Source organism: Pan troglodytes, chromosome 7 (genome assembly GCF_028858775.2).
Source record: "Pan troglodytes isolate AG18354 chromosome 7, NHGRI_mPanTro3-v2.0_pri, whole genome shotgun sequence".
In the NCBI taxonomy this organism is placed as follows: Eukaryota; Metazoa; Chordata; class Mammalia; order Primates; family Hominidae; genus Pan; species Pan troglodytes.
In genome coordinates this window covers 93,920,050-93,945,946 of record NC_072405.2, presented here as the reverse complement: position 1 = coordinate 93,945,946, position 25,897 = coordinate 93,920,050, and the positions used below count along the sequence as shown (strand labels likewise).

Below are 25,897 nucleotides of genomic sequence, written 5' to 3'. Positions count from 1 at the left end.
TTCCAGCAATTTGAGAGGCCGAGGCAGGCAGATCACTTGAGGTCAGGAGTTTGAGACCAGCCTGGCCAACATTGCAAAACCCATCTCTACTAAAAATACAAAAATTAGCCGGGTGTGGTGGCATGTGCCTGTAATCCCAGCCACTCAAGAGGCTGAGGCAGGAGAATCATTTGAACCCGGGAGATGGAGGTTGCAGTGAGCCAAGATCGTGCCACTGTACTCCAGTCTCAGTGACAGACTAAGACTCCGTCCAAAAAAAAAAAAACTACATCCAGAGGAAGAGAGATAAAAGAAACAAATCTTCCAAATCAAGGAAACTCAGGTAAACTTATGTCAGAAGATGACAAAAGTGTAGCATGTGTTCAAGTCTTAAATGTGATTATTAAGTTAATGCTTAGTGTCCCTCTGTTTGTACCAGAAAGGGCAAAAGAAACACCACTCTTATCCTCCACCAAAAACAAACAAAAATAAAAGATAATAGGTTAAAATTAAGATCAAGCTCCACCTGACAAAATTAAGAGACTGAGGGACATGTATAAAAAGAAAAGTGAGTTTTGCCATGGAAATGGGTTGAAGGGTTTATGGACCCATTCTATATTTATATGAGACTGAAGTAATTTTTTCCACAAATTGACAGAACAATGACCCACACAAAATTGCTTCCTGCTTTGCTGCCAAAACACCAGGCAAAAACGGGCCACATGTTCATCATGCCTAAGGGCAGCTCTGACTGCACTGGTACTATGTCATATGTTAGTTTCAAACCAAGTTAATGTCATAAACTGGCAGGCACTGCATCTTGTCAATTATTAGCCAGTTCATTATTAACATTACTGAGTAAATATCATATATGGTATAATTCATTACAGTGTAAATAGCCATTTATATCCTGGGGAATTCCTCACCAAGACTATATGGAATATTTTTGATCAGTGGAGGAGACACATTAAGTAGCTTTATCCCATTGCCCTTAACTCTTATATTGTTCATTTTATTAAAGGTATCATGCAATGAGAGTTAGCAATATAATCGCTGCAAAAATTATCCTTATAGGAAAACGTAATCTACTTTTTATGAACTGGAATAACAAAATATTAAGCAGAATCACTTGTTACAAAAAAAGCATCACAATCCTATCATTTGAGATATAAGTTTCCATCTAACATCACTGAGAGCTGTGACTAATTCAGTCTCTATGGCAAGGTAAAATTTTTAATACATTCTAAAGTTTGCAATGTTAACTATATTTTCACACAGGTTGAAGTAGACATATTTCATGGGTTTTAATATATGTCAAACAATGCTTACTGTGAATATCCATGAGTGCAAATAAGAGACAGATAAGTTAGTAAAGAGCTCTGGGTCAGCTGGGCTTGATGACCCATGCCTGAAATCCCAGCACTTTGAGAGGCAAAGGCAGGAGGCCTACTTTAGGGCAGGAGCTTGAGACCAGCCTGGGCAATATAGCAAGACCCCATTTCTTAAAAAAAAAAAAAATTTAAAAATTAGCCAGGCATGCTTGTGCATGCCTGTGGTCCTACTTACTCTGGAGGCTGAGGTGGGAGGATCACTTGAGTCCAGGAGTTGGAGGCTGCAATTAGCCAAGATTGTACCACTGCCCTCCAGCCTGGGTGACAGAGTGAGACTCTATCACTAAAAAAAATAAAAAAAAAAAGAGAGAGAGATCTGGTTTTCTTTGTGACACTGAAGCTCATACTAAAATGTTTCCTATAAATTAGAATTCCACAAAAGAGTTGTTGGCAGAGACTTTTGTGCTTTGTTTTGTTTCGTTGTCTCTCCACAGCCATGTTTGGGGGAGTTCATTGGTGACAATTTTTAATGGAAAGAGGCTCTCACTTTGCGGCCCTTTAGAGGCTGTGGCGGGCGGTGATTGCTCACCAGAAAAGCTGCTGCTTCACCCTCCGCTGTGCACAGGAGACTGCGAAATTTGGCCAGCTGTAGAAGAAGAAAAGAGTTAGCTTCAGCATAGAAATTCCCACCAATATTAATGAATTACCCTGCATAAAGAATTAAGATATATCTATAACCAGGAACAAAAAATACTGCAATGAAAATTTTCTGTTACATGTCATATATAATAAAGCAACTCTTTTGCTAAATTCTCATCACTGTACAAATACCTACAGGTTCCAAAATTAAATGTATAAGCATTTTTAATTTGAGACCAGCCTGGCCAACAAGAGGAAACATCTAGAGTGTGGTTTAAAGAGTAAATATTTAGAAATCAGAGAATGTTTTTCAATGTTTTTCAATCTATAAACACACATACATACATACATTTTATGACAAAAATGAACTCAACTATATATGCTGTTTTGAAACCTAATTTTTTCACTTAGTATATATCCTAGCCATCTTTGCATGCCAATACATATCAACCTACATCACTATTTTTTGTTGCTGAAAACTTTTCTATTATAAATATGTTTTATAAATTTTTAACAATCCCTTGGTGGTTTAATATTATTTATTAAGATTTAGTACAGGTCTAAAGTGAAGTTGGAAAAATTAAAACTAATTTTATCTTCTCAAAAATATGCACCAAAATTATACTGTCAATTAATAAAAGAAAATCTTTGGTGTTTATTTTGTTTTACTTTGATGAAGACAAATTATTAGGAATGAGAACCTACATTCTCTAAATTTTGTTAACCATCTAATCTCAGAGTCAACCAAATTCACATCCTTTAGGTTTTCATCAAATACCTGATGCCTAAAATGTTTCTTGTACAGTACTAACCAGGACGGGGGCAGAGGAGAGAGAGGTCCTTTATAAGAAATAGGCAACAGTTTGTAACCATGCTGTATGGCAATAGGATCAACCATCATACATACAAGCAACCATGTTTTCCACATGTGATATTTTGAGGGTTTTATTTGTTTGTTTTTTGAGACAGAGTCTTGCTGTGTCACCAGGCTAGAGTGCAATGGCAGAATCTCGGCTCACTGCAACCTCCACCTCCCAGGTTCAAGCAATTCTCCTGCCTCAGCCTCCTAAGTAGCTGGGACTACAGGCACGTGCCACCGCACCCAGCTAATTTTTGTATTTTTAGTAGAGATGGGGTTTCACCATGTTGGCCAGGATGGTCTTGATCTCTTGACCTCATGATCCGCCCTCCTCAGCCTCCCAAAGTGCTGGGATTACAGGCGGGAGCCACTGCACCCAGCCATTTTGAGGTTTTTGTTTTTAAGTACAGATATGGGAAGGAGACAAATGTTTACAACGTACTATTACTCATGTTTCATTAGACCAGATCATTATAGCTAAAACCACATGAGGCTGAAGAGAATCTCTGGTCAAGTCAAATAGCAGAGACTAATAAAATCTAACCTCTGAGACCATAGGAAAGATACCTAGCCTTCTGCAGATCATAACAATCCAGGTCTGTCTGGAGTGGTCATTCCAGGTGGCTGTGCAGGAATTCTGAGTCCTGAATTACAGCATGGGTCCACAGGCCTCATCAAGCAACCTGCCTCCACAGTGATACCGCTGATTCTTCTGAAGACGTTGGCTTTATTTTTCTCCCACAACCCTAGCTCCTGCCCCTCTGGTAGTTCAACCCCTCTGGAAGTTGATCATGGCTCCCTGTCCCAGCAGCACTTTCAGCTCACCAGTCTAGAATTGGATCTGACTTCAGCTCTTTCTCCGACCAGCCTGTGTATTTTGGTAAGAGTCCCTAGACCTGTCCTGGTATCTCGCCAAACCCCTTCCCCTTATAACTGGGTTTCACAATCATTTGGCCCAGCTAGGTCGACCCTGTATTTGCCAGTCCCCATTCAGATTTGTTTCTGTTGCCTCTGGGTGTCCTCCACTACTGCCCTGGCCTTAAAATGCACATCCCTGGCTGGTTCCCACCAGTCTTATCCCCTTATGTGGTTCCAGGCTTTATTCAAGCAGCAAAGCTGCTTCTCTGTCACTAAGGCTGATTCAGTACCTACAGGTTCCCAGTAGAAATGTTCCCAGTTCAGCCTTGAGGCTGAAGCAGGTATGACCTGTTTTGCTGGTTTCCTTGACTCTAATACTGAAATTTTAATTTCATTGTGTAGCAACTCCAATAAGCTAAAATAGTCTTCTATGGTTCTGTAAACAGCTTTATGCCACTCTCATGCTCAAAACTCTTTGATAGCACTCCACTGCCTGCCAAAATTGAGTAATAATAAAAATAAGTTCTGTTATGGAACATAATGGACTAGGCACTGTGTTAAGTGCTCTCCATTACCTCAGTCAAAATACCCCTGTCAATAATACATAATTATCCCCTTTTACAGATGAGAAACTTGAGGGGTAGCTGAGAAGTTTCAATAAATAAGCCATCTTGACAAGCCATGCACTAACCACAGAGAAACTTGTTTTCTGTTTACTTATTTTCCCCTATCCTTTTAATTTACTTTTTATTATGTAAATGTTCAAAAGTACACAAAGGTAGAAAAAGCAACATCATAAATCACCAGGCATCCATGACCTAGCTTCAACACACAGCCAATTTTTCCATCCATTCTCCAACCAAAGCTCTCTTTCCATTTGCCATCCTACCCAAACTAGGCTATTTTTAAGCAAATTCCCAACATCGTATCATTTTAGTGGAAACATTTCCAAATACATCCCTATAATACATCACATTTCTAACATTTTGGTAGGCGCCCAAAACAAATGTGTCAGCATGGCTTCCAAGCCCCTTGTCCACTCAGTTCTAACTAACCTTCCTAGATGGGTCTATTACATCCACACGCATGTCTCACTCTAAGCCAGTTTTGGGAGGGGTGGTCCCAAAGCACCTGAATGAAAATACTTTGAGTTAATTCTTAAAAATTCAGATCCCTGGACCCTACCCCAAACTTGTGAATTGGAATTTCTAGTAAGGCCCAAGGATTCACTTTTTTTTTTTTTTTTTTTTTTTTTTGAGATAGAGTCTTGCTCTGTCACCCAGGCTGGATTGCAGTGGCATAATCTCGACTCACTGCAACCTCCGCCTCCTGCGTTCAAGCAATTCTCATGCCTCAGCCTCCGGAGTAGCTGAGGTTATATATAGGCAGGGGACACCACGCCCAGCTAATTTTTTTTTTTTTTTAGTGAAGACAGGGTTTCGCTATGTTGGCCAGACTGGTCTTGAACTCCTGGCCTCAAGTGAACCTCCCGCCTCAGCCTTTCAAAATGCTGGGTGAAAGATTCTCCCCCGGGGCCTGAAAGTTTAGGGGAATGAATAACTCCTCCCTCCTCAGGCCCAGTCCCAAGGTGCAAGGCCACTTGCTCCAGCAGCGTGCATCAGGAAGATAGCATAAGCAGGAAGAGAGCTGGCTGGGAGACACATACCCTCTGAAGACTGAGAGGGAGGCCGTCCAGGTACTACGCAGCAGTCACGTCAGACTGGGACACTTCCTGTTTACAGAGGACTATAAAACCCCTGCCCCGTCCTCACTTCCGGCTGATGCCATTTTAGGCCTCAGCCCGTCTGCACCCAGGCGCTCATTAAAACCTCTTGTTGCTCCACACCACCTCGTGTGCTGTTGGCGCGCTCTCAGGGTTCGAAATGATACAAGAGCATTGCATCTGGTATCAGTACCCGCCCTACTGTCCACAGCAGCCCCTCTGAGCTGTTGTGAGTGTTATTGTGTCCGGAATTGGTGGGTTCTTGGTCTCACTGACTTCAAGAATGAAGCTGCGGACCCTCGCGGTGAGTGTTACAGTACGTAAACGCGGCATGTCCGGAGTTTGTTCCTTCTGATGTTCGGATGTGCTCAGTTTCCTCCTTCTGGTGGGTTCATGGTCTCGCTGGCTCAGGAGTGAAGCTGCAGAGCTTCGCGGTGAGTGTTACAGCTCTTAAGGCGGCGCATGTCTGGAGTTGTTCGCTCCTCCTGGTGGGTTCGTGGTCTCGCTGGCTTCAGGAGTGAAGCTGCAGACCTTTGCAGTGAGTGTTGCAGCTCATAAACGCAGTGTGGACCCAAAGAGTGAGCAGCAGCAAGATTTATTGCAAAGAGGGAAAGAACAGAGCTTCCACGGTGTGGAAGAAGACCTCAGCCGGTTGCCATTGCTGGCTCCCGCAGCCTGCTTTTCTTCTCTTATCTGGCCCCACTCACATCCTGCTGATTGGTCCATTTTACAGAGAGCCGAGTGGTCTATTTTGACAGGGCGCTGATTGGTGCGTTTACAATCCCTGAGCTAGACACAAAGGTTCTCCAGGTCCCCACCAGATTAGCTAGATACAGAGTGTCGATTGGTGCATTCACAAACCCTGAGCTAGACACAGGGTGCTGATTGGTGTGTTTACAAACCTTGAGCTAGATAAAGAGTGCCGATTGGTGTATTTACAATCCCTTAGCTAGACATAAAGGTTCTCCAAGTCCCCACCAGAGTAGCTAGATACAGAGTGTGGACTGGTGCATTCACAAACCCTGAGCTAAATAAAGGGTGCTGATTGGTGTGTTTACAAACCTTGAGCTAGATACAGAGTGCTGATTGGTGTATTTACAATCCCTTAGCTAGACATAAAGGTTCTCCAAGTCCCCACCAGAGTAGCTAGATACAGAGTGTCCATTGGTGCATTCACAAACCCTGAGCTAGACACAGGGTGCTGATTGGTGTGTTTACAAACCTTGAGCTAGATACAGAGTGCCGATTGGTATAGTTACAATCCCTTAGCTAGACATAAAGGCTCTACAAGTCCCCACCAGACTCAGGAGCCCAGCTGGCTTCACCCAGTGGATCCCTCAGCAGGGCTGCAGGTGGAGCTGCCTGCCAGTCCCAGCGCCATGCACCCGCACTCCTCGGCCCTTGGGTGGTCGATGGGACTGGGCACCGTGGAGCAGGGGGCAGCGATCGTTGGGGAAGCTCGGGCCGCACAGGAGCCCACGGAGGTTGGGGGGAGGCTCAGGCATGGCGGGCTGCAGGTCCCGAGCCCTGCCCGGGGGGAGGAAGGCAGCTAAGGCCGGGCGAGAAATTGAGCACAGCAGCTGCTGGCCCAGGTGCTAAGCCCCTCACTGCCCGGGGTCGGCGGGGCTGGCCCGCCGCTCCGAGTGCGGGACCCACCGAGCCCACGCCCACCCGGAACTCGCGCTGGCCCACAAGCACCGCCCACAGCCCCACTTCCCGCCCCCGCCTCTCCCTCCACACCTCCCAGCAACCTGAGGGAGCTGGCTCCAGCCTTGGCCAGCCCAGAAAGGGACCCCCACAGTGCAGCGGCGGGCTGAAGGGCTCCTCAAGTGCCGCCAAAGTGGGAGCCCAGGCAGAGGAGGCGCTGAGAGCGAGCAAGGGCTGCGAGGACTGCCAGCACACTGTCACCTCTCATTATAAGTCTTTCCACTACGGAGGAAAAATACAACAATCCTTTACTTACCATATTTATATAGAAAAATCCTGTTATGGAACCTTAATCGAGGAATGTGTTGAATCGGGGAAAAGTTAATATAAAGTAAAAAATCTAGGAGTATCCGGTAGTCGTAATGGGACTATTTGTCCAAAAGGTAAGCAATGGCTTTGCTTCACCACAATTGGACAATGGGGAGTAAAAACTCAAGTGCTAGAGGATACAAAGAGAGAACAGATTATAGCCAAAACAAAAGCCAACAACTCCCCTCCAAAATCACCCGTGGCATTTCCATCCCTTTATACAAAACTACAAGCAGACGTATCGCTTCCCAAGGCAGGAAAAAACCTGTTTGTAGATCTAGGAGAACGCATCGCCCTTACCATGAATGTGTCCAATTGCTAGGTATGCAGGGGAGCCCGTATGAGTCAACAGTGGCCATGGTATGGGATAGACATTCCCCCTTACTTACTAGCATCCCCAAACTCCAGCCTCACTTTCACTCCTCAGGAATGCCCACAGTCCTGGACACTTCCAGTAACAGGGACGGTGTGCATATCCCGCAAGTGGAATGATAAAATTCATCATGCCTAGGTGAAAGCCCCTGTCACCAAACCCTAACAGTCAACGCCTCCACAGCAGAGGGGTGGCCAAAATTACCCCACGGAGCTTGGTCTCCTTCTAACTTAAGCTACCTCAATTATGTCTTGTCAAAAAAGGCCTGATACTGTACAAACACCACAACCCTTATGCCGCATACCCCAGCCTAAGTGCACTGTGGGACAATCCTATGAACACCAGCCTCCAATGGACTGCCCCTGACAGATTCCTTTGGATATGTGAAACCCAGGCATACTCATGGCTACCTTATCCCTGGCAAGGTACTTGCTTCCTAGGCACAATTAAAGCTGGATTCTTTTTACTTTCAAAGCAGGCAGGCAACACCCTCGGAGTCCCTGTGTATGATAACCTAACCAGAGAAAAACGATCCTTGGAGGTAGAAGGGAGCCAAAGATGGCAAGAGGACGAGTGTCGTCTGCAACACATCATCGAATATTACGGTCCTGCCACTTGGGCTGAGGATGGTTCATGGGGTTATTGCACTTCCATATATAGGCTAAATAGAACAATTAGACTACCAGCTGTTCTAAAGATAATCACTAACCAAACCGCCTCAGCCCTAGAAATGCTCTCGCAACAAAACCAAATGCTTGCGGCAATTTTTCAAAACAGGCTACCACTAGACTACTTATTAGCAGAAGAAGGTGGGGTCTATGGTAAGTTTAATATCGCTAATTGCTGTCTTAACATAGACGATAACGGAAAAGCGGTTCTAGAAATCGCTTCAAACATCAGAAAAGTAGCCCATGTATCAGTCCAAACCTGGAAGGGATGGGACCCAACAAACCTTCTAGGAGGGTGGTTCTCTAATTTAGGAGGATTTAAAATACTAGTAGGGACAGTAATCTTCATCATTGGGTTCCTCCTGTTTCTCCCCTGTGTTATCCCACTAGCCACCAAAAAATCCAGACGATGCTCCTGCTACAGCGACATGATGGATACAAACCCGTCTCTCAAGAATACCCCAAAAAATTAAGTTTTTCTTTTTCCAAGGTGCTCACGCCACCCCTATGTCACGCCTGAAGTAGTTATTGAGAAAGTCATCCCTTTTCCTTTTTTCTATAACCAAATAGGAATGAAAGATTCTCTCCAGGACCTGAAAGCTGGGCAGGGGGTGAATAACTCCTCCCTCCTCAGGCTCAGTCCCAAGGCACAAGGCCACTGGCACCAGCAGTGTGCGTCAGCAAGATAGCAGAAGCAGGAAGAGAGCTGGCCGGAAGACACATACCCCCTGAAGACCGAGACGGAGGCCGTCCGGGTACTATGCAGCAGTTACATCAGACTGAGACACTTCTTGTTTACAGGAGACTATAAAACGCCTGCCTGCCCTGTCCTCACTTGGGGCTGACGCCATTTTAGACCTCAGCCCGTCTGCACCCAGGCACTCGTTAAAACAGCGTGTTGCTCCACACCACCTCGTGTTGTCTGTCGGCGCACTCTTGGGGTTCGAACCAATACAAGAGCCTTGCATCCCTGGGGGCAGACGGGCTGAGGCCTATGGCGTCAGCCCCAAGTGAGGACGGGGCAGGGGTTTTACAGTCCTCTGTAAACAGGAAGTGTCCCAGTCTGATCTGACTGCTACATAGTACCCGGACTGCCTCCCTCTAGATCTTCAGGGGGTATGTGTCTTCTGGCCAGCTCTCTTCCTGCTTCTGCTATCTTGCTGACACACGCTGCTGGAGCAAGTGGCCTTGTGCCTTGGGACTGGGCCTGAGGAGGGAAAAGTTATTCATTCCCTTAAGCTTTCAGGCCCCGGGGAGAATCTTTCAGTGGGATTACAGGAGTGAGCCACTGCGCCCAGCCTGAGAAAGAGCTGTTATCCAGACTATATAAAGAACTCTTGCAAACAACCCAATGTAAAAATGTACAGATGATTTGAACAGATACTTAACAAAAGGAGATACATACATAGCCAATAAGCATACAAAAAATGTTCAAAATCATTGGTCACTAGATAAATGCAAATTAAAATCACACATGCCCACTAGAATACCTAAAGTTAGAAAAACTGACAATGCCAAATGCTTGCAGGGGTATGAAGCAACTAGAAATCTCATACGTTGCTGGTGGGAATTTAATATGACACAGCCACTTTAGAAAACAATATAGTAGTACTTTACTCAGCTGGGCACAGTGGCTCATGCCTGTAATCCCAGGATTTTGGGAGGCCAAGGCGGGCAAATCACTTGAAGTCGGGAGTTTGAGACCAGCCTGGCTAACATGATGAAACCCTGTCTCTACAAAAAATACAAAAATTAGCTGGGTGTGGTGGCAAGTGCCTGTAATCCCAGCTACTCAGGAGGCTGAGGCAGGAGAATCTCTTGAACCCGGGAGGTGGTGGTTACAGTGAACCAAGATCACACCACTGCACTCCAGCCTGGGCAACAAAGCGAGACTCCTTCAGAAACAAAAAGAAAAGAAAAGGAAACAATGTAATAGTACTTTACAAAATTAAACAAACATGAACTAGTAATTCCAGTCCTAGGTATTGACACAAGACATAAAAATGTGTCCACACAAAAGTGAGCAAATTACTCCTAATATCCATATATGGATTGCTATTATTCATAATGGCCAAAAATTAAAAGCAAGCCAAATGTCCATCAACTGTGAAATATATTTTTTAAAAATATAATATATCCATACCATGGAATATTACACAGTAATAAAAGTTAATGAAATGGGTCAGGTACCATGGGTCACTACCTGTAATCCCAGCACTTTGGGAGGCTAAGATGGGTAGATCGCTTGAGGCCAGGAGTTCAAGACCAGCCCAGCCAACATGGTGAAACCCCATCTCTACTAAAAATACAAAAATTGGCCAGGCGTGGTGATGCATGCCTGTAGTTCCAGCTACTCAGGAGGCTGAGGCAGCAGAATCACTTGAACCTGGGAGGCAGAGGTTGTGGTGAGCCAAGATCTCGCCACTCCACTCCAGCCTGGGCAACAGAGCCAGACTCTGTCTCAGGAAAAAAATAAAATAAAATGGGTGAATCTTAAAAAGATTATACCATTAAAAGAACTCAAACACAAAAATCTACCGTATGACTCATTTAAATTCTAGTGACAGCACATCAGTTGTTGCCTAGGACTATGGTGAAGAAGGTGAAGGACTGTAAAAGAGCACCAGAAAATTTTTGGCTAAGATCTCTATCTTTTATTTATTTATTTTGAGATAGAGTCTTGCTCTGTTACCCAGGCTGGAGTACAGCGGCGCAATATGGGCTCACTTCAGCCTTGCCTCCCGGGTTCAAGTGATTCTCCTGCCTCGGCCTCCTGAGTAGCTGGGATTACAGGCATGCACCACCATGCGTGGCTAATTTTTGTATTTTCAGTAGAGATGGGGTTTTACCATGTTGACCAGGCTGGTCTCGAACTCCAGACCTTAGGTGATCCACCCGCCTTGGCCTCCCAAAATGCTAGGATTAGAGGTGTGAGCCACCACAGTGGTTGAGAACTATATCTTGATTGTAGTAGTTGTAGCATGTCTATATACAGTTACCAAAATCAGCAACCACACACTTAAAATTCATGAGTTTCACTGCATGCAAATATCATAATAAACAAAAAAGAGTTTTTTTCTTTAAAAGGAGAATAGAAACAAAGCCAAGTATTTTGCACATTGAATTTCAGCTAAGTAACCCAATTTTGATGATTTAGGATAACCCAAAGAGACTTGGCAAGAGAAGTTGTCCCTCCAGAGAAAATGACAGACTTGTCTTCAAAAGGATCAGAAAATAGTACATTTATCTGCTCACTGGCATGGCAGTTAAGAATTTAGTCCTCAATGAGTGACTCTGAGAGAGAAAAATGGACTTAAATCAAGAAGAAGAAAATGAAAAACATCTGATTTGCCCCTTAGGTCAAACTGTGACTTGGCAAGAAACTGTGGAGAAAACCCTAGGAAAAAATCCGGAAAACACTACACTTAGTATTCATATCTCCATAGGCATTTGTTGATTGTGACAGTATCTCAGACTTACCTTGTTTTTGATGACCTTGGCAGTTTTAACAACCTTGAGAATACTGACTAGTTTATAGAATGTCCCCTGACTGGGTTTTGCCAGATATTTTTTCATGGTTAGACTGGGACTGAATTTTTTTTCTTTTGCTTTTTTCTTTAACTTTTAAAACCACCACAATATCAGATTTTAATAAATTGAATTGTTACTCAAATAACTTTCTCAATTTGGTTAAAAACTAAAATACGTGAAAGTGTTCCTACTATAGGAGATTTAAGTGAATGCTCCAAAGTGTATTAACAATCACATCAGAGCTCTAAAACATAGCTATTATTTTATATACTGCTCTGCATAAAAGCCACATTAATAATAGTAATCCATTGAGCCTCAAATAAGACAAAGTAGTGAATCCTCAGCTAGGCAGTCACAATTCCTAAACTTGCAGGTAGATATTTTTAATAAGGTTAACTTTATTTTTAAGGAACTAAACTATATATTTTGATATATTCTCTTCCAAATCACTGGTGGATTGAAAACAAAAAACGAAACTAAACAAAAAGTTATTTTCCAAGTGGCTTTAAGAAATAACAGTGTCCTTGAAATATGAGGGAAAACAGGATTCCCTTATTAACTACCTTGATGTTATAGTTTATTCACTCTTAATATTATTCAGTTCAAATTTAATAAAGAAATGTAAAAGTAAATCATTTAGCATGTGACAGGGAGAAAAATGAATTCCCTTATTAAGGACTCTGAATCAGTAACAGGTCATTTTTCTCATGATACAATGATAGAAAAAATTCACAGGAGTTTTCATGTCAGTCAAGCTCTGGATTTCTACATAGACCTTTGTAAAATGTTTTTAAAAAGTATACACTAGGTTATTATTTGCCTTTAATCCTAAAGACAAGGTCAACAAGGAGAAACACCCAACAGAAGGAAGGATGTGTTCAATGCCCCAAGGGGAAATGCTGCCTGAAATGATCTCGGTAAAGGTGGGCCAGCTCTGGTATCATTAGGAGGAAAAATAAACAGGTAGGCAGGTGGGCAAGCCCAGTACATGTGTACTTTATTAGCTGCAAAAATTACTAGACTGTGTTCATGCTAAGATATTGCACCTAATGCAAAAAGAACAACAAAAACAAAACCAATGAAGAAGCACAGCATCCAAGAACACACAGCATCCACCCATCAGATTGGCCAGCCCCATGGTTCGCACTCCAAGCACAGTTTCTGAACATTAAAGACTGGATATACTGGCTAGATGCAGTGGCTCATGCCTGTAATCCCAGCACTTTGGGAGGCCAAAGCAGGAGGATCATTTGAGGCCAGAAGTGGATCACTTCAAGACCAGCCAGGGCAATAATGCAAGACTCTGTCTACACAAAATTTTTCAAAAAAAATAAGCCAGGCATGGTGGCATGCACCTGTAATTCCAGCTACATGGGAGGCTGAGACAGGAAGATGAATGGCTTGAGCCCAGGAGTTCAAGGTTGGAGTGAGGTATGGTTGCACCGACTCCACACCAGCCTGGCTGACAAACTGGATATCCTGAGTCTAGCAGACTCTTGGCCTACAGGGGAAGCTCCATAAGTATTTAACAGAAGAATGAGTGAGTAGATGTCTACACAGAAAGAGCCTCCCTACAGCCTCTCTGCAAATGCTTAAGCATTAAGCCCCTCAGACAGCCCAACAAAAGTTTTTGTCAACAAATGCCAAAAGATCAACAATTCCTCCTCTCCCTCTCATTCCCCTCTCCTTTCTCTCTCTTTCCTCTTCTTATAATTATAGTAAGAACACTTAAATGAGATCCACCCTGTTAACAAAAAAAAATTTTTTTTGAGACAAAGTCTTGCTCTGGAATGCAGCGGCATGATCCTGACTCACTGCAGCATCCGCCTCTTGGGTTCAAGCAATCCTCCCACCTTAACCCCTTGAGTAGCTGGGACTATAGGCATGCACACCACACCTGGCTACTTTTTGTATTTTTTGTAGAGACAGGGTTTTACAGTGTTGCCCAGGCTGGTCTCCAACTCCAGGGCTCAAGCGATCCACCCACCTCAGCCTCCCAAAGTGCTGAGATTACAGGCAGGATCCACTGTGCCCAGCCTACCCACTTAACTACCTTTTAAGTGTACAAAACAACAACTTCTTACACTTAGCAGGCACACATTTCTTAGGGCACTGCACCAATCAGTGTCCTCAAGTTTCACTTGGAAATTTGTAGAAGCAGGTGTGGGGACTAAGGTCAGAAAGAAAAATGTCACCTTCTATAAGTAGCCGCTCTCTGATTTTTTTGTTTATATCTCAGCCTGTTTATATCCCCATTTTTCATTTGTATCTCAGCCTGTTTATATCCCCATATCAAACAAACAGCAACAAACCAAAAGCAAATGATTATAGTGCTCAAAATGATGCTTCACTTTCATCAGTGTCGCTATGTACATTTCTAAGAAGTGGCAAATAAATCATCTAATCGCAGGTCAAATACGAAAGGGACATAGGTCTCATCTAGCCCAACGACCCATCTGATGAATAAAGAGAAAACAGACTTCAAAACACAGCAGAAATTAAGGGCAGGGTTGAAAAAGAAAAAAAAAGCCCAGTTTCCTCTGAGGAAATCAGTATCAACCTGGAAGAGATTATGTACCTGTTGAGAGCTGATGTTTATAGGTTGCTTTAAAACAATCCATGTGACACTCTCAAGAAGAGGTGGAACTGTAAGAGAACCAGGATATGTCCAGTAGTCCCAGGATGGTGGAAGCAGAGACAATGGGTCAAAATTTGTGAATCGAGTTTGTTTACCCTGGAGGATCAAAAAGAATTCCCACAAATTACAATGGGATAGCTCTACATAGACCTCAAAAAACATACATCCATGTATTTCCATTATAATTCCATAAACAATACAGAGTATCTGCATCTAGAATTATGTAATATCTTCCTTTAGTATCTTTAAAAAAGCATCTACATCTTAAAAATTTTAGATAAAGTAACATATCATAGATTTATTTAAGAAGCATAAGGTTTGTTTTCATATAAGTGGTCCCTTAAATGTGTTACAATTAAAGGCTTACTCTGTAATATAATACCAGAGACTAATTATGCATAAGTATATTTATTCATGTTTATTTTAGGTAATTTAAGACCTTTATATTCAAAAGATAAGTGGTAATAGGTTACTTCTGCTTTTTTTCATCAAGTATGTTGCAAACTTCAAAGCAGGCAGCATATGTCTAAGTCTTTAAAGGAAGGTAAGAGAATGTGGGAGAGAACAAGAAATATGTTAATTATTAACAAACAGTAATTCATTTTACCTTTTCTTTAATGGAATCCAAAGTGTCAGTAATCTTTTGCAGTTGGGAATTAGGTTCACCAATCTAAAAACATGAAATTTCAAAAGAAATGGTTACTGTAGCAGATCAAGTCTGAATCACTCAATTTCAGCCACTATTTAAAAATTATTTTTTAAAAAAACCTTAGCCAGCACAGAACATAACAGTGATTGTTCTATAACAAAGCTTCTCTTTTACCTGCCGGCCTTATCATGCCAGAAGGATCTGAACAACAAGATAATATTACAGGATTCCTGTACTGAACTTTCAGCTTAGTCCCAAAACTAATAGAAACAGCTTAATATTTGTTAAGTTTTATCAGTGTTTAAGATGTAGGTTAACTTGAGAGAAACTTTGCATAAGACAGTCTAACAAATAACCTGCACTACTAAGCTAGATGTGACAGTCAGCCCCTCAATTCAAACGGACAATGGTGGCATCAAAATACTAGATGCAAACATCTCACACTTGCAGCCTAAAATGATTTGAGGTCCCAAATCAAGGGAATATATCATCATAAGCAAACTCATCATAAATTATAGATACATAAATGATCCTCTTTTCATTATTACAGGTGATCTGAATCTACCTGAAGGTTTTAGAGCACCCGGATCCTGCCGCAACCACCCCTACTTGGTGTCCAAAGGCAAGGAATTGTTGCCATCCATGAAGCATTCTCTGTTCATGAGTTACAACACATGGAGAGTATGGGGTGTGACAAAGGGGCACGCCTACAAGAATGTGGAGGCAGAGGGAGGTGGGAAGCCCAACCTGTTCCCAGGTATGATGACAATAATTGTCTAACCACATGTGAATGTTAGATTAAAGGAAATACAATAAAATTTTTTTAAAAACCAGTGAGCACATTGGGACAATATGTCATTGTGGTGAGACCAGTGTTTCAAGAATCAGGAGCTTGAACTTTATTCTGTCCTAAATAGTATACAATTAGGAAGAGCCCAGAATAAATGTTTTCTTCCAGTATCTCAGTTGTTATTTCTGCTACTATTCTTGATGTTGATGCTGCTATTGTTATTCACATAAAAATGATCAATGGACAATAAGAAGACTTATAAGACAATGCTCCTAAATGAATATATAATTTTTAAATATTCATTTCAAAAGGAAACTGCTACACCTAAAATGAACTTACTATTAAACAAGATGGTTGAATGTCTACTTCGTGACTGAAGCTCTTTCTTCAACAAGGCTGATCATTTAAAATGAAAACAGTAGATTCTCACCTGTAAAAACACTCCCAAGACAGCCAGTCCATCTGGTTCATGAGCTGCCTCAACAAAGCTGGGGTATTTGTCTGAATTCCAGTGAACAACATGGAGCTGAAAGGGAGATATACAACATAGTAGGAATGTTTTGTTAGACATCCTGAAAAACATAAATGCAAATAAAACATTTACAAATTTTCTGGTGCTGTACACTTATGTATAATGTATTTATCACAAGAATCTTGGACAGAATCCTCTTGTTTATTTTTGTCCAAAAGTGAAAGTTCATGCAGTGAAGGATCACAGTCACTTAACTCGTCTGTGGTGCACTATATTAAAGACTATATAGAATGCCTTGAGCATCCTAGCTGGACATGGTAGTACATGACTGTAGTCCCAGCTACTCGGGAGGCTGAGGCAGGAGAATCACTTGAACCCAGGAGGTGGAGGTTGCAGTGAGCTAAGACTGCGCCACCACACTCCAGCCTGAGCGACAGAGCGAGACTTCGTATCAGAAAATAAATAAATTTTTTAAAAAGCCTTGAACATCCTTCACAGCCCCTTCAGCCCTAACAAACTCCAGCTATTGCTCCCAAGTAACTGGAGGCTCCTCCAGGCCTTCCACAGATGAGACTGCAATGGAGCAGCCTCAGATCAGATCCCGGCTGGCAGTAAAGTCCATGGAAGAGGGCTAAGCTCACAGACGGGTGGAGAAGTCAACCTCCGACACAGTAGGTTTTCCAGGACAATCCCGCTACCAAGGACAGTGAGGCTGTTTCTAAAACTGTCCAGTTAAATGTTTACTACCTGTCATTTTAAGACTATTTATGGCTTGAAAACACAAAGTCTCCTTATGAGTAATCATGTAATCATGTTAACTAGCATTCAAACTTTTTTATTAAGAGCATTTTTAATTGGCAAATCATAACTGTGTACATTTATGGGGCACAATGCAATGTTTTAATATATGTATAAATGTGGAATGATTAAATCAAACTAATTAAAATATTTGTCATCTTGCACATAAAAATGCTTATCATTTTGATACATTTACCACGTTCTATGAATATGTTTAGATACTTTGCTGAGAGCAAGTTTCAATGGGGGAAAAAGAGGTAGAAAATGGGAGGGTAGCTGATGCTACTAAGGAGGGAGATAAAACAAGGGGGAAGGGAAGGAGGTGGGGGGCCTGGAATTCTGGAAAACAGACTTCACCCACCTCACAACTCTACTCATATGCAGTGGCCTTATGCAACACCTAAAGGTATCCTAAATGTTTTACCATTGCAAGCAATACGGTATCTCGAACACACCCACAAGTGTGAAAGATTTCAGAATAATGATAAAGGAGAAAACCACTTTGGGGGAGTCTTCCCCAAAAGGACAAAGTGAGACAGAAGCCAAAGGGCAATGCGACATGCCTAAAACATTTAGCTACGATCATAAATGGTGATCAAGCCATGGTGTCCAAGGACCTGATATGAGGGACTGACTTCAGACAAGATCTCCTTCTAATGAATCCCTTTTGTTTTATCAGGAAGGAAATACTTATGTGAGCCTTCATGCCCAAATCATCTTTCTAGCTGACTGTTACAGAGAGGATTTAGCATATTCAAATACATGTTTATCCCATCCTTTAAATATAACTCTATGTCTTACAGGCAATTTATAGGAGATAATTTCTGGATAGATAACAATTATCATAAACAGTCAACTATAAAACAGTGCATCATCCACAAACAATCAAGGAAGACTGTGCAATATCAGGCAAGTAATATAAAAGTGGATTCCTGTAGTGCCATGTTCCAAGTTGGTGTGAGATAGTTGGGGGAGCAAAGAAACCTGAAAACACCAGGTGATGAAACAGAATTCATTTGGCTCACATGAGACAGATGACATTCACTGTCAGGGAAGGGCTGATAAGGATGTTAAAATTGTTTTAAGTGGCTCTGTGCCAATGCACCAGTTCTCTCAGTAAGAGATGAGACCAAACAGAGAAAGATATAGAATGACTTCGTTAGGATCACAACCAAAACTGATTAAAAAATGAATGTGTAACTAAAGAGAGATGAATGGACATATATATATCCTATATATAACCATCCTTCTGCTAGTTAAAAGTACAACTATTTAAACTATGATGGGAAACTAGGCCAAGAAAATATTTTTCTTTCTCTCCTACACACCTTACTTAACTGGCAGCAATACCTTCACAGAGGAACTGATACCACTTCTATTAGCATTTATATTTTAATTAAAACAAAAAAAATAGCAAACTCACATTTCCTGACTAACAATGACAAGAGCAGTGATTTGAACTGAAAGACAAGAAATTGTAACCACTACAAAAATGAAAATTAGATTCTTCTCTACTGGCAACTAATTTCTAAATAATATTATTAAAATTTAGCAGTTTCAAATTCCATATTAGTGGTATGCAAAATATACTGCCAAATACTATGCCAAAAATCCATGATGAATGTTGAAATCAGTTTCATTATTAGCTACATATTTAAAATGCTTGCTATATATTCTGCCTAAACTTTCATTAGATAAAGTTCCAAACACAGAATGGACGATTAGCCTAGTTTTGTAGATGCCTAACTTTTGGGATAAAACTTTTCTTGATTTAGATCACTTTAATCTCTCTGTAATATTATAAACCATCATATTAGGCCTAAAATTAAAGTTGTATATGTTGCAACTTTAAATGTCTTTTTTCTTTCTTTCACTTCTCTTTTTTACTCACAAGGGAACATAACTTGATGATGGTCATGAACTTTGTACAAAAGTGGCTGGAAAAACTAATCAACTCCTTGGAATCATGGAGCTGAGCACAAAGGGGTTCTTTTGAACATGAAACCAAATGCAAGGACTCCCAAATGCCCCCATCTCCAGCCTTGACCTCTTCTTAAACTGGAAGTTTTTATCCAATAGCCTACTTGAACATGAGCCTAGAATGCCTAACAGACATCTCAAACTTAACCTGTCTAAAACAGAGAGTGAATTCCTCTCTGCAACCTGCTCCTTCCCAGACTTGCACATTTCAGTAAATGGCAACACCAGCCTCCAATATGCTTACACCGAAACCTTAAGAGTGTTTCTAAACTCCTGTTTTTCCTTCCTTCAATCATGACATCCTTTTCATCAGCAAACCCTATTGACTTTATCTCCCAAACATCATAGATTTGTCCAGCTCTCTTCGTCTCCACCAACCCCAGAGTCCAAATTACTGTCACAGCTCACTTGAATGACTTCCATAACCTTCTAGTTTTTCTCCCTACTTCAACATTTGCCTGACAGCGGCCTCCTCTCTACCCAGCAGCTAGTTATATTTTGTAAAATATAAAGCAGAACATGTCATTCCCCTGATCAAAACCTTCCATTGTCTTCTTCCCACTGCATTACAGATAAACTTCAGACTGCTTACAATGCCCAACAGTACCCGATGTGGCATGGTCCCTGCCTGCCTCATCAGGACAGAGCACGTAACTTTTCCTTTCTCATTAATTCCAATCCTAATAGGCCAATGACTTTCTCCTCTTGAACATGCCAGCCTCACTCCTGCCGTAGAGAACTTGAGCTTGCTGCTCCCACTTCCTGGAAAGGTCTCTCTAGATTTTTCTCTTAATGCTTTCTTCTTATCATTCAGTCTCAACTCATGTATCACCTCAAAGAAGCTTTTCCTAAGCCCTCAGCCACTCTACCAGATCACATGGTATTGTTCCCATCAAAGAACTTACCATGCACCATTTATTTATTTGCTTATTGTCTACCTCTCCCACCCCACCAACCCTGAGGTTTGACCCAGACTTTCTCTATCTGCATTTCCTATCTCAACCCAGAAACATGGATCCTGCCCTCCCTCACTCTCAAACCCACCAATTGACAAATGCCACTAAAGCTACCACGCCAGCCAGCCAGCCTCTACCTGCACTCTCATTTATTGCCTGGAACTTTCCCCAAAAGTTTCCTCCAAAGCTCCCCTTAGCCACTCCTGCTTCCATCCAATCTATTCTCAAACAGTAGTTGAATTATTTTTGAAATGCAAATATCACCACTTCCCAATGGAAAGCCTTTCAGTGGCTTCCCATTGCACTTAGAATCACCTTCATAAACCTTACCAGGACTTACCTCAGTAAGATCAGGCCCTTCCCAGCCTCTCCAACTTTGCCTCTGACAACTCTCCCCTTCATTCTCCAAGCTCTAACTACACTGTTAAAGGCCATACTGTTTTTCAAATGTATGAGCCTCCTTCCCAACCCACATCCTCACACATGATTTTATGCAAAACCACTGCTGTCTCCCCACTTGACCTGGTTCCCTCCCCTTCAACCAAACCAGGTTTTAAGTTAAACTAGGTTTAACTTAAAACGGATGCCTATCCCACAGGGCAGCATTTTCTGACCTCAAATATGTGTGAGGCTGCACTCCTTTCAGGGTAAGCATCAGTAAGCTGTGTAAAGATTAGGAGCATGGTTGATTCTCAATGAATTCTTACTAAGTGAAAGAATGAATGAATATATAAGCCAATGAAATAAGAAGCAATCATCCCTCCTTGGCCTCCCAAAGTGCTGGGATTACAGGCAGGAGCCACTGCACCCAACCTTGGAATTATATACTGTTCTTTAATATGCATTCAAGGCTATTTCTTATTTCATTGACAGAGTCTGGCTATCTTGCCTAGGCTGGTCTGAAACTCCTGGGCTGGGATTACAGGCATGAGCCACTGCACTCACCCTTGGAATTGTATACTGTACTTTAATATGCATTTAAGGAGTCTCAGACCAGCCTAGGCAAGATGGCCAGACTCTGTCTCTATAAAAAATAATTAGCCAGATGTAGTGGTGCCCACCTGTGGTCCCAGTTGCTCTGGAGGCTAAGGTGGGAGGATCCCTTGAACCCAGGAGGTCAAAGCTACAGTGAGCCATGTTTGTACCATGGCACTCTAGCCTGGGCAACAGATCAAGAGCCTGTCTCAAAGAAAAAGAAAGAAAAAAGAAAATCTATTCCAAGCTTTATCCACAAAGCTTTATCTTTAAATGCTGGTGCTGGTCACAGTTTCTTTGTTAGATTCTCTCATTTAAAAAAAAAAAAAAAATATATATATATATATACACACACGTATATATATATACACGTATATATATACACATATATATACACGTATATATATATACACACACACATATATATACACACACACACACACACATATATATATACATATATATATATATATATATGTATATATATATATATATATATATATATATATATATGTACCGGGCACGGTGGCTCACGCCTGTAATCCTAACACTTTGGGAGTCCGAGGCAGACAGATCACCTGAGGTTGGGAGTTCGAGACCAGCCTGACCAACATGGAGAAACCCTGTCTCTACTAAAAATACAAAATTAGCCAGGCATGGTGGCGCATGCCTGTAATCCCAGCTACTCGGGTGGCTGAGGCAGGAGAAGCACTTGAACCCGGGAGGCAGAGGTTGCAGTAAGCCAAGATCGCACCATCGCATTCTAGCCTGGGCAACAAGAGCAAAACTCTGTCTCAAAAAAAAAAAAAAAAAAAATACTGTTTGTTTAAAGCATGCATAAAAATGTATGTCTTAAAATATACTTAAAAATTCCAAGATGCTTCTGATTTGTGTAATATTTACCTGGAGGACTCATACGTAGGTGTCTTAACATGAATTGAGTCTCCAAGGTCTCCATGTGAAACAAGAGAAGGGAAAATAATTATCTGTAATGTTGTAAGTTGTACCTAAGTTTTTTAATAAGTGAAATTTGCATTATAAATTTTTTCCATTTATAAATACATAAAGTGAACCAAAGGTTTTGGTCCTTTCCTTCACTGGTTTGCTTTAAAATAAATAAATAAATAAAAGATAATGATTTATTGCAGAACAACAACAAAAAAAAGTCTTTATCTACAAAAATGGCCCTTGATCTGCAGGTAAGGACTCTGAGCCTCTGACATATGTCAGGAGGACCCTTTTCAGGAAACTACTTGCCAGCTGGCAGAAAACCTAAGCCTCTCTGAGTATGTAGTACTTTCAAGTTTATTAAAGTACAAGGTGTAACCACACACAGCATTTTGACCAATTTTCCTGAGTTGCTAAGGAAAATGAGAGACCAGTGATCCAAAGCAACCAGTAATTAGTTCCGAGGGCGCTTTGGACATTTAGAACATGTTATATTCAGAACATAAAACTTTAGAAAGCAAACATGAAAACTATTTGGTAAATGATGCAAATTGAGACACCATACAAATTCAGCAGTCCCACTTTCTACCTTCTAGACATAGTTTGTCCACCATCATAAAAAACTTTGTATGTACATTTTATTTCTCTACCCTGAGGACAGAGCAGGTTCCATACTCTAAAGCTACTTGGCCTCAAACACAAGTGATTTAGTGGCAAAGCAAACATTTCAGATGATAACCTGAAAGGGCAGAGGTACATGTCAATGGAAGAGTGAAACTGGAAAAAAGTTCTGATTGTCGGATTTCTCTGAACAGCAGGGCTATACAGGGCATCTAAACTCTACAGCTCAGTAACCATGAGAACATGAAGAAAAATTGCACTTGCCTGATAACTTAGCTCTGTCTTGCCTCGGCGACTCAGAAACCAAATTATTTTCACGTGAATAGTATTGATTGAGTCATATAATTCACTTTCATCTCATGGTAAAGTTGGGTGTTAGTAATATTTAATCATATTAAACTTGAAGCTTATTATGCTTTGTTCTTTAACCAGAGGATTAAAAAAAATAGAGCATTTTTTAATCCAGATCCTGCACAGAGTATTATTAGTGAATACAATTATAAGGAAAAAGGAGTAGAAACAACTCAATGAATGCTTTATTGTGTTATGATTTACCAATAAACTGAATAACAGATTTTTATTTTATACCTGTAAATATAGAGATAAAGGAGAGTTTAGAAGAGTTTGTCTTTTTTTTTTTCCCTCAGTGAAACTTTGCCATTTACCTATTTAAATATTACCTATTTAATGTGGTCTTTACATATTAGTGGATATTTGTATCTGGATGAAATATGACCACATTTGGACTAAGACAAATGTTTCTTTCTCTCTCTTCTCACTGGCCTTTCAGTAGATAGAAACAATTTGTAATTTGATATCAGACAGATCTAGATTTAAACCTGTCTCAATGCTTCCTAGCTGGATAAATTACTTAATCTCTCCAGCAACCAGTTTACTTATGTCTAAAATGGGAACATATAACCCTAAGCTCTCAGGGTTGGTTTAACGCTTAGGAGGGCAACATCTGAAGCTCTCATATTCATAAACTCTCATATTGAATGAATAAAGCAGTTTCAGACACTAAGATACCTAATTGGCTCAGGATCTATTTGGAATCAGTAAAGTTGTCTCTGTACCCCTTAAATCCCACCATGTGGGAAAACTGTGAATCACAGATATGTCTTATGGCTTACCTCTGCAGCATAGCTCACTCCATCTACTATGTGCTCGGAGCCGTGGTCATCAGCGGACCCCCAGTGAAGGTGAAACTGCCGTAACCTGTAGCTTCCAGTGAGAGGACCACCACGCAGAACTAAACAATAACATGTTTTATATTGTTAGCAAGAAAAAAAATATTTACATAAGCTGCTCAAACCACAACATCTCCCTGAATTACTCCATACATCCATGTCCTCCAAGGAATTTTTTACAAATGTGTCATTTGCTTTGCTGACAAGAATACCACTTTTAAATATGTGTAGATTGAAAATAGAACATTTTTAAAAGCTTAAAGCATCCACAATACAGATTTTTATGGAACACCTGGGAAATCGTAACAGACATACTGGTTAGAAAGGCATAGAAATTAGGACTTCTGAAAGGTAAGGAGTGGTTGTGTTTACCTGAGGATAAGTCAGCCTGTCTGAATAAGGATGTGACATGCAGACAGGTCCAGTTTGAGCTTGGTAGAGCAGTGCAGCATTGTGGTTTGAGCACAGGCTTCAGCAGTTAGAAGGCCTACACTCATGCTGTCTTTTCCTAATTATGTGATCTTGAACAAACTCTAACTTCTTTTTTTTTTTTTTTTCCTTGAGACAAGGTCTCGCCCTGTTGCCTAAGCTGATGCAATCACGGCTCACTGCAACCTCTAACTTCTGGGTTCAAGTCATCCTCCCACTTTAGCCTCCCAAGTAGCTAGAACTACAGGTATGCACCACTACACTCAGCCCTTTTTTTTTTTTTTTTTTTTTTTTGTAGCGACAGGGCCTCACTATGTTATCCAGGCTGGTCTCAAACTCCTGGCCTCAAGCGATCCTCCCAAAGTGCTAGGATTACAGGCATGAGCTACCACACCTGGCAACAAACCCTAACTTCTAAGCTTTATCTTCCAAGTGTAAAAACAAGATAGTAATGGGACCTCCTCCTAATGCTGTCATTAAAACAGAAGAAAAATTGAACACAAAGCACTTATTACTACCTGACACACAGTCAACACAATCAACACAGTTTTTTACTGTAAAAACAGGCAAAGCAAGCATACCTTTTGTCCTTAAATTCTATATTCTTGGGGAAATGTGAAATATAGGACAAAAATAATTTTTCAAAAATCTGTCATATCTTTGTCACTTTGACAAAGTACATTTGAGTAATTTCCTCAGTAAATATGATCTCTAAAACTATGACAATAAATCATATCTTAAGTATATAGAAAAGCTTCTTAATAGAAAACATAGTCCTAAATTGTCTCATCCTAATTAATCTTTATTGGGCATGTTTAAAGCATATGGGAGAATCAGGAAGCGTTGGAAGCTAAATATACCATAAGCGTTATTAAATTTCCATGAACAGGCCTGGCATGGTGGCTCACACCTGTAATCCCAGTAATTTGGGAAGCCAAGGAGGGAGGATCGCTTGAGCCCAGGAGTTCAAGACCAGCCTGGGCAACATAGCAAGACCCCATCTTATTATTTAAATATAAATTTATATTTATATAAATTTAATATGTATATATTTAATATAAATATATTTTATATATTTGATATTTAATATCTGTATACAGAGATATTATATATGTATATTTTTTGGCTGGGTGTGGTGGTTCACACCAGTAATCCCAGCACTTTGGGAGGCTGAGGCAGGTGGATCACTTGAGGTCAGGAGTTTGAGACCAGCCTGGCCAACACAATGAAACCCTGTCTCTACAAAAAGAAAAAAAAAAAATACAAAAATTAGCCAAAAGTGCTCACTTGAACCCAGAAAGCAGAAGTTGCAGTGTTTTGGGGTTTTTTCGTTTTTGTTTTTGTTTTTTGAGACAAGGTCTCTGCTGCCCAGGCTGGAGTACAGTGGGGCTCAAACTTGCAGCCTCAATTAATCCTCCCACATCAGCCTCCCTAGCGGCTGGGGCTGGGACTACGGGCGCACACAGCTACGTCC

At 41.2% G+C, this 25,897-nt stretch overlaps 1 protein-coding gene across 3 annotated transcripts in view; it reads right to left on the bottom strand.

Annotated features, from left to right (window-relative positions):
• Positions 1–1,695: 1,695 nt before the first annotated feature.
• The window catches only part of CA13 (carbonic anhydrase 13), a 36,229-nt gene continuing 12,027 nt past the window's right edge, over positions 1,696–25,897 (bottom strand). For 2 of the 3 annotated variants that reach the window (XM_016959624.4, XM_063817237.1), the window contains 4 exons: positions 23,938–24,056; positions 16,485–16,580; positions 15,223–15,285; positions 12,038–14,711 (listed from right to left, as the gene is read on the bottom strand). In XM_016959624.4, coding sequence (XP_016815113.1) covers positions 14,355–14,711; positions 15,223–15,285; positions 16,485–16,580; positions 23,938–24,056 — 635 coding nt within the window. In that variant the 3' untranslated portion in view covers positions 12,038–14,354. Of the gene's footprint in view, positions 1,957–12,037; positions 14,712–15,222; positions 15,286–16,484; positions 16,581–23,937; positions 24,057–25,897 lie in introns of those variants that run through there. The other variant, XM_001169377.6, reaches the window with a different exon arrangement.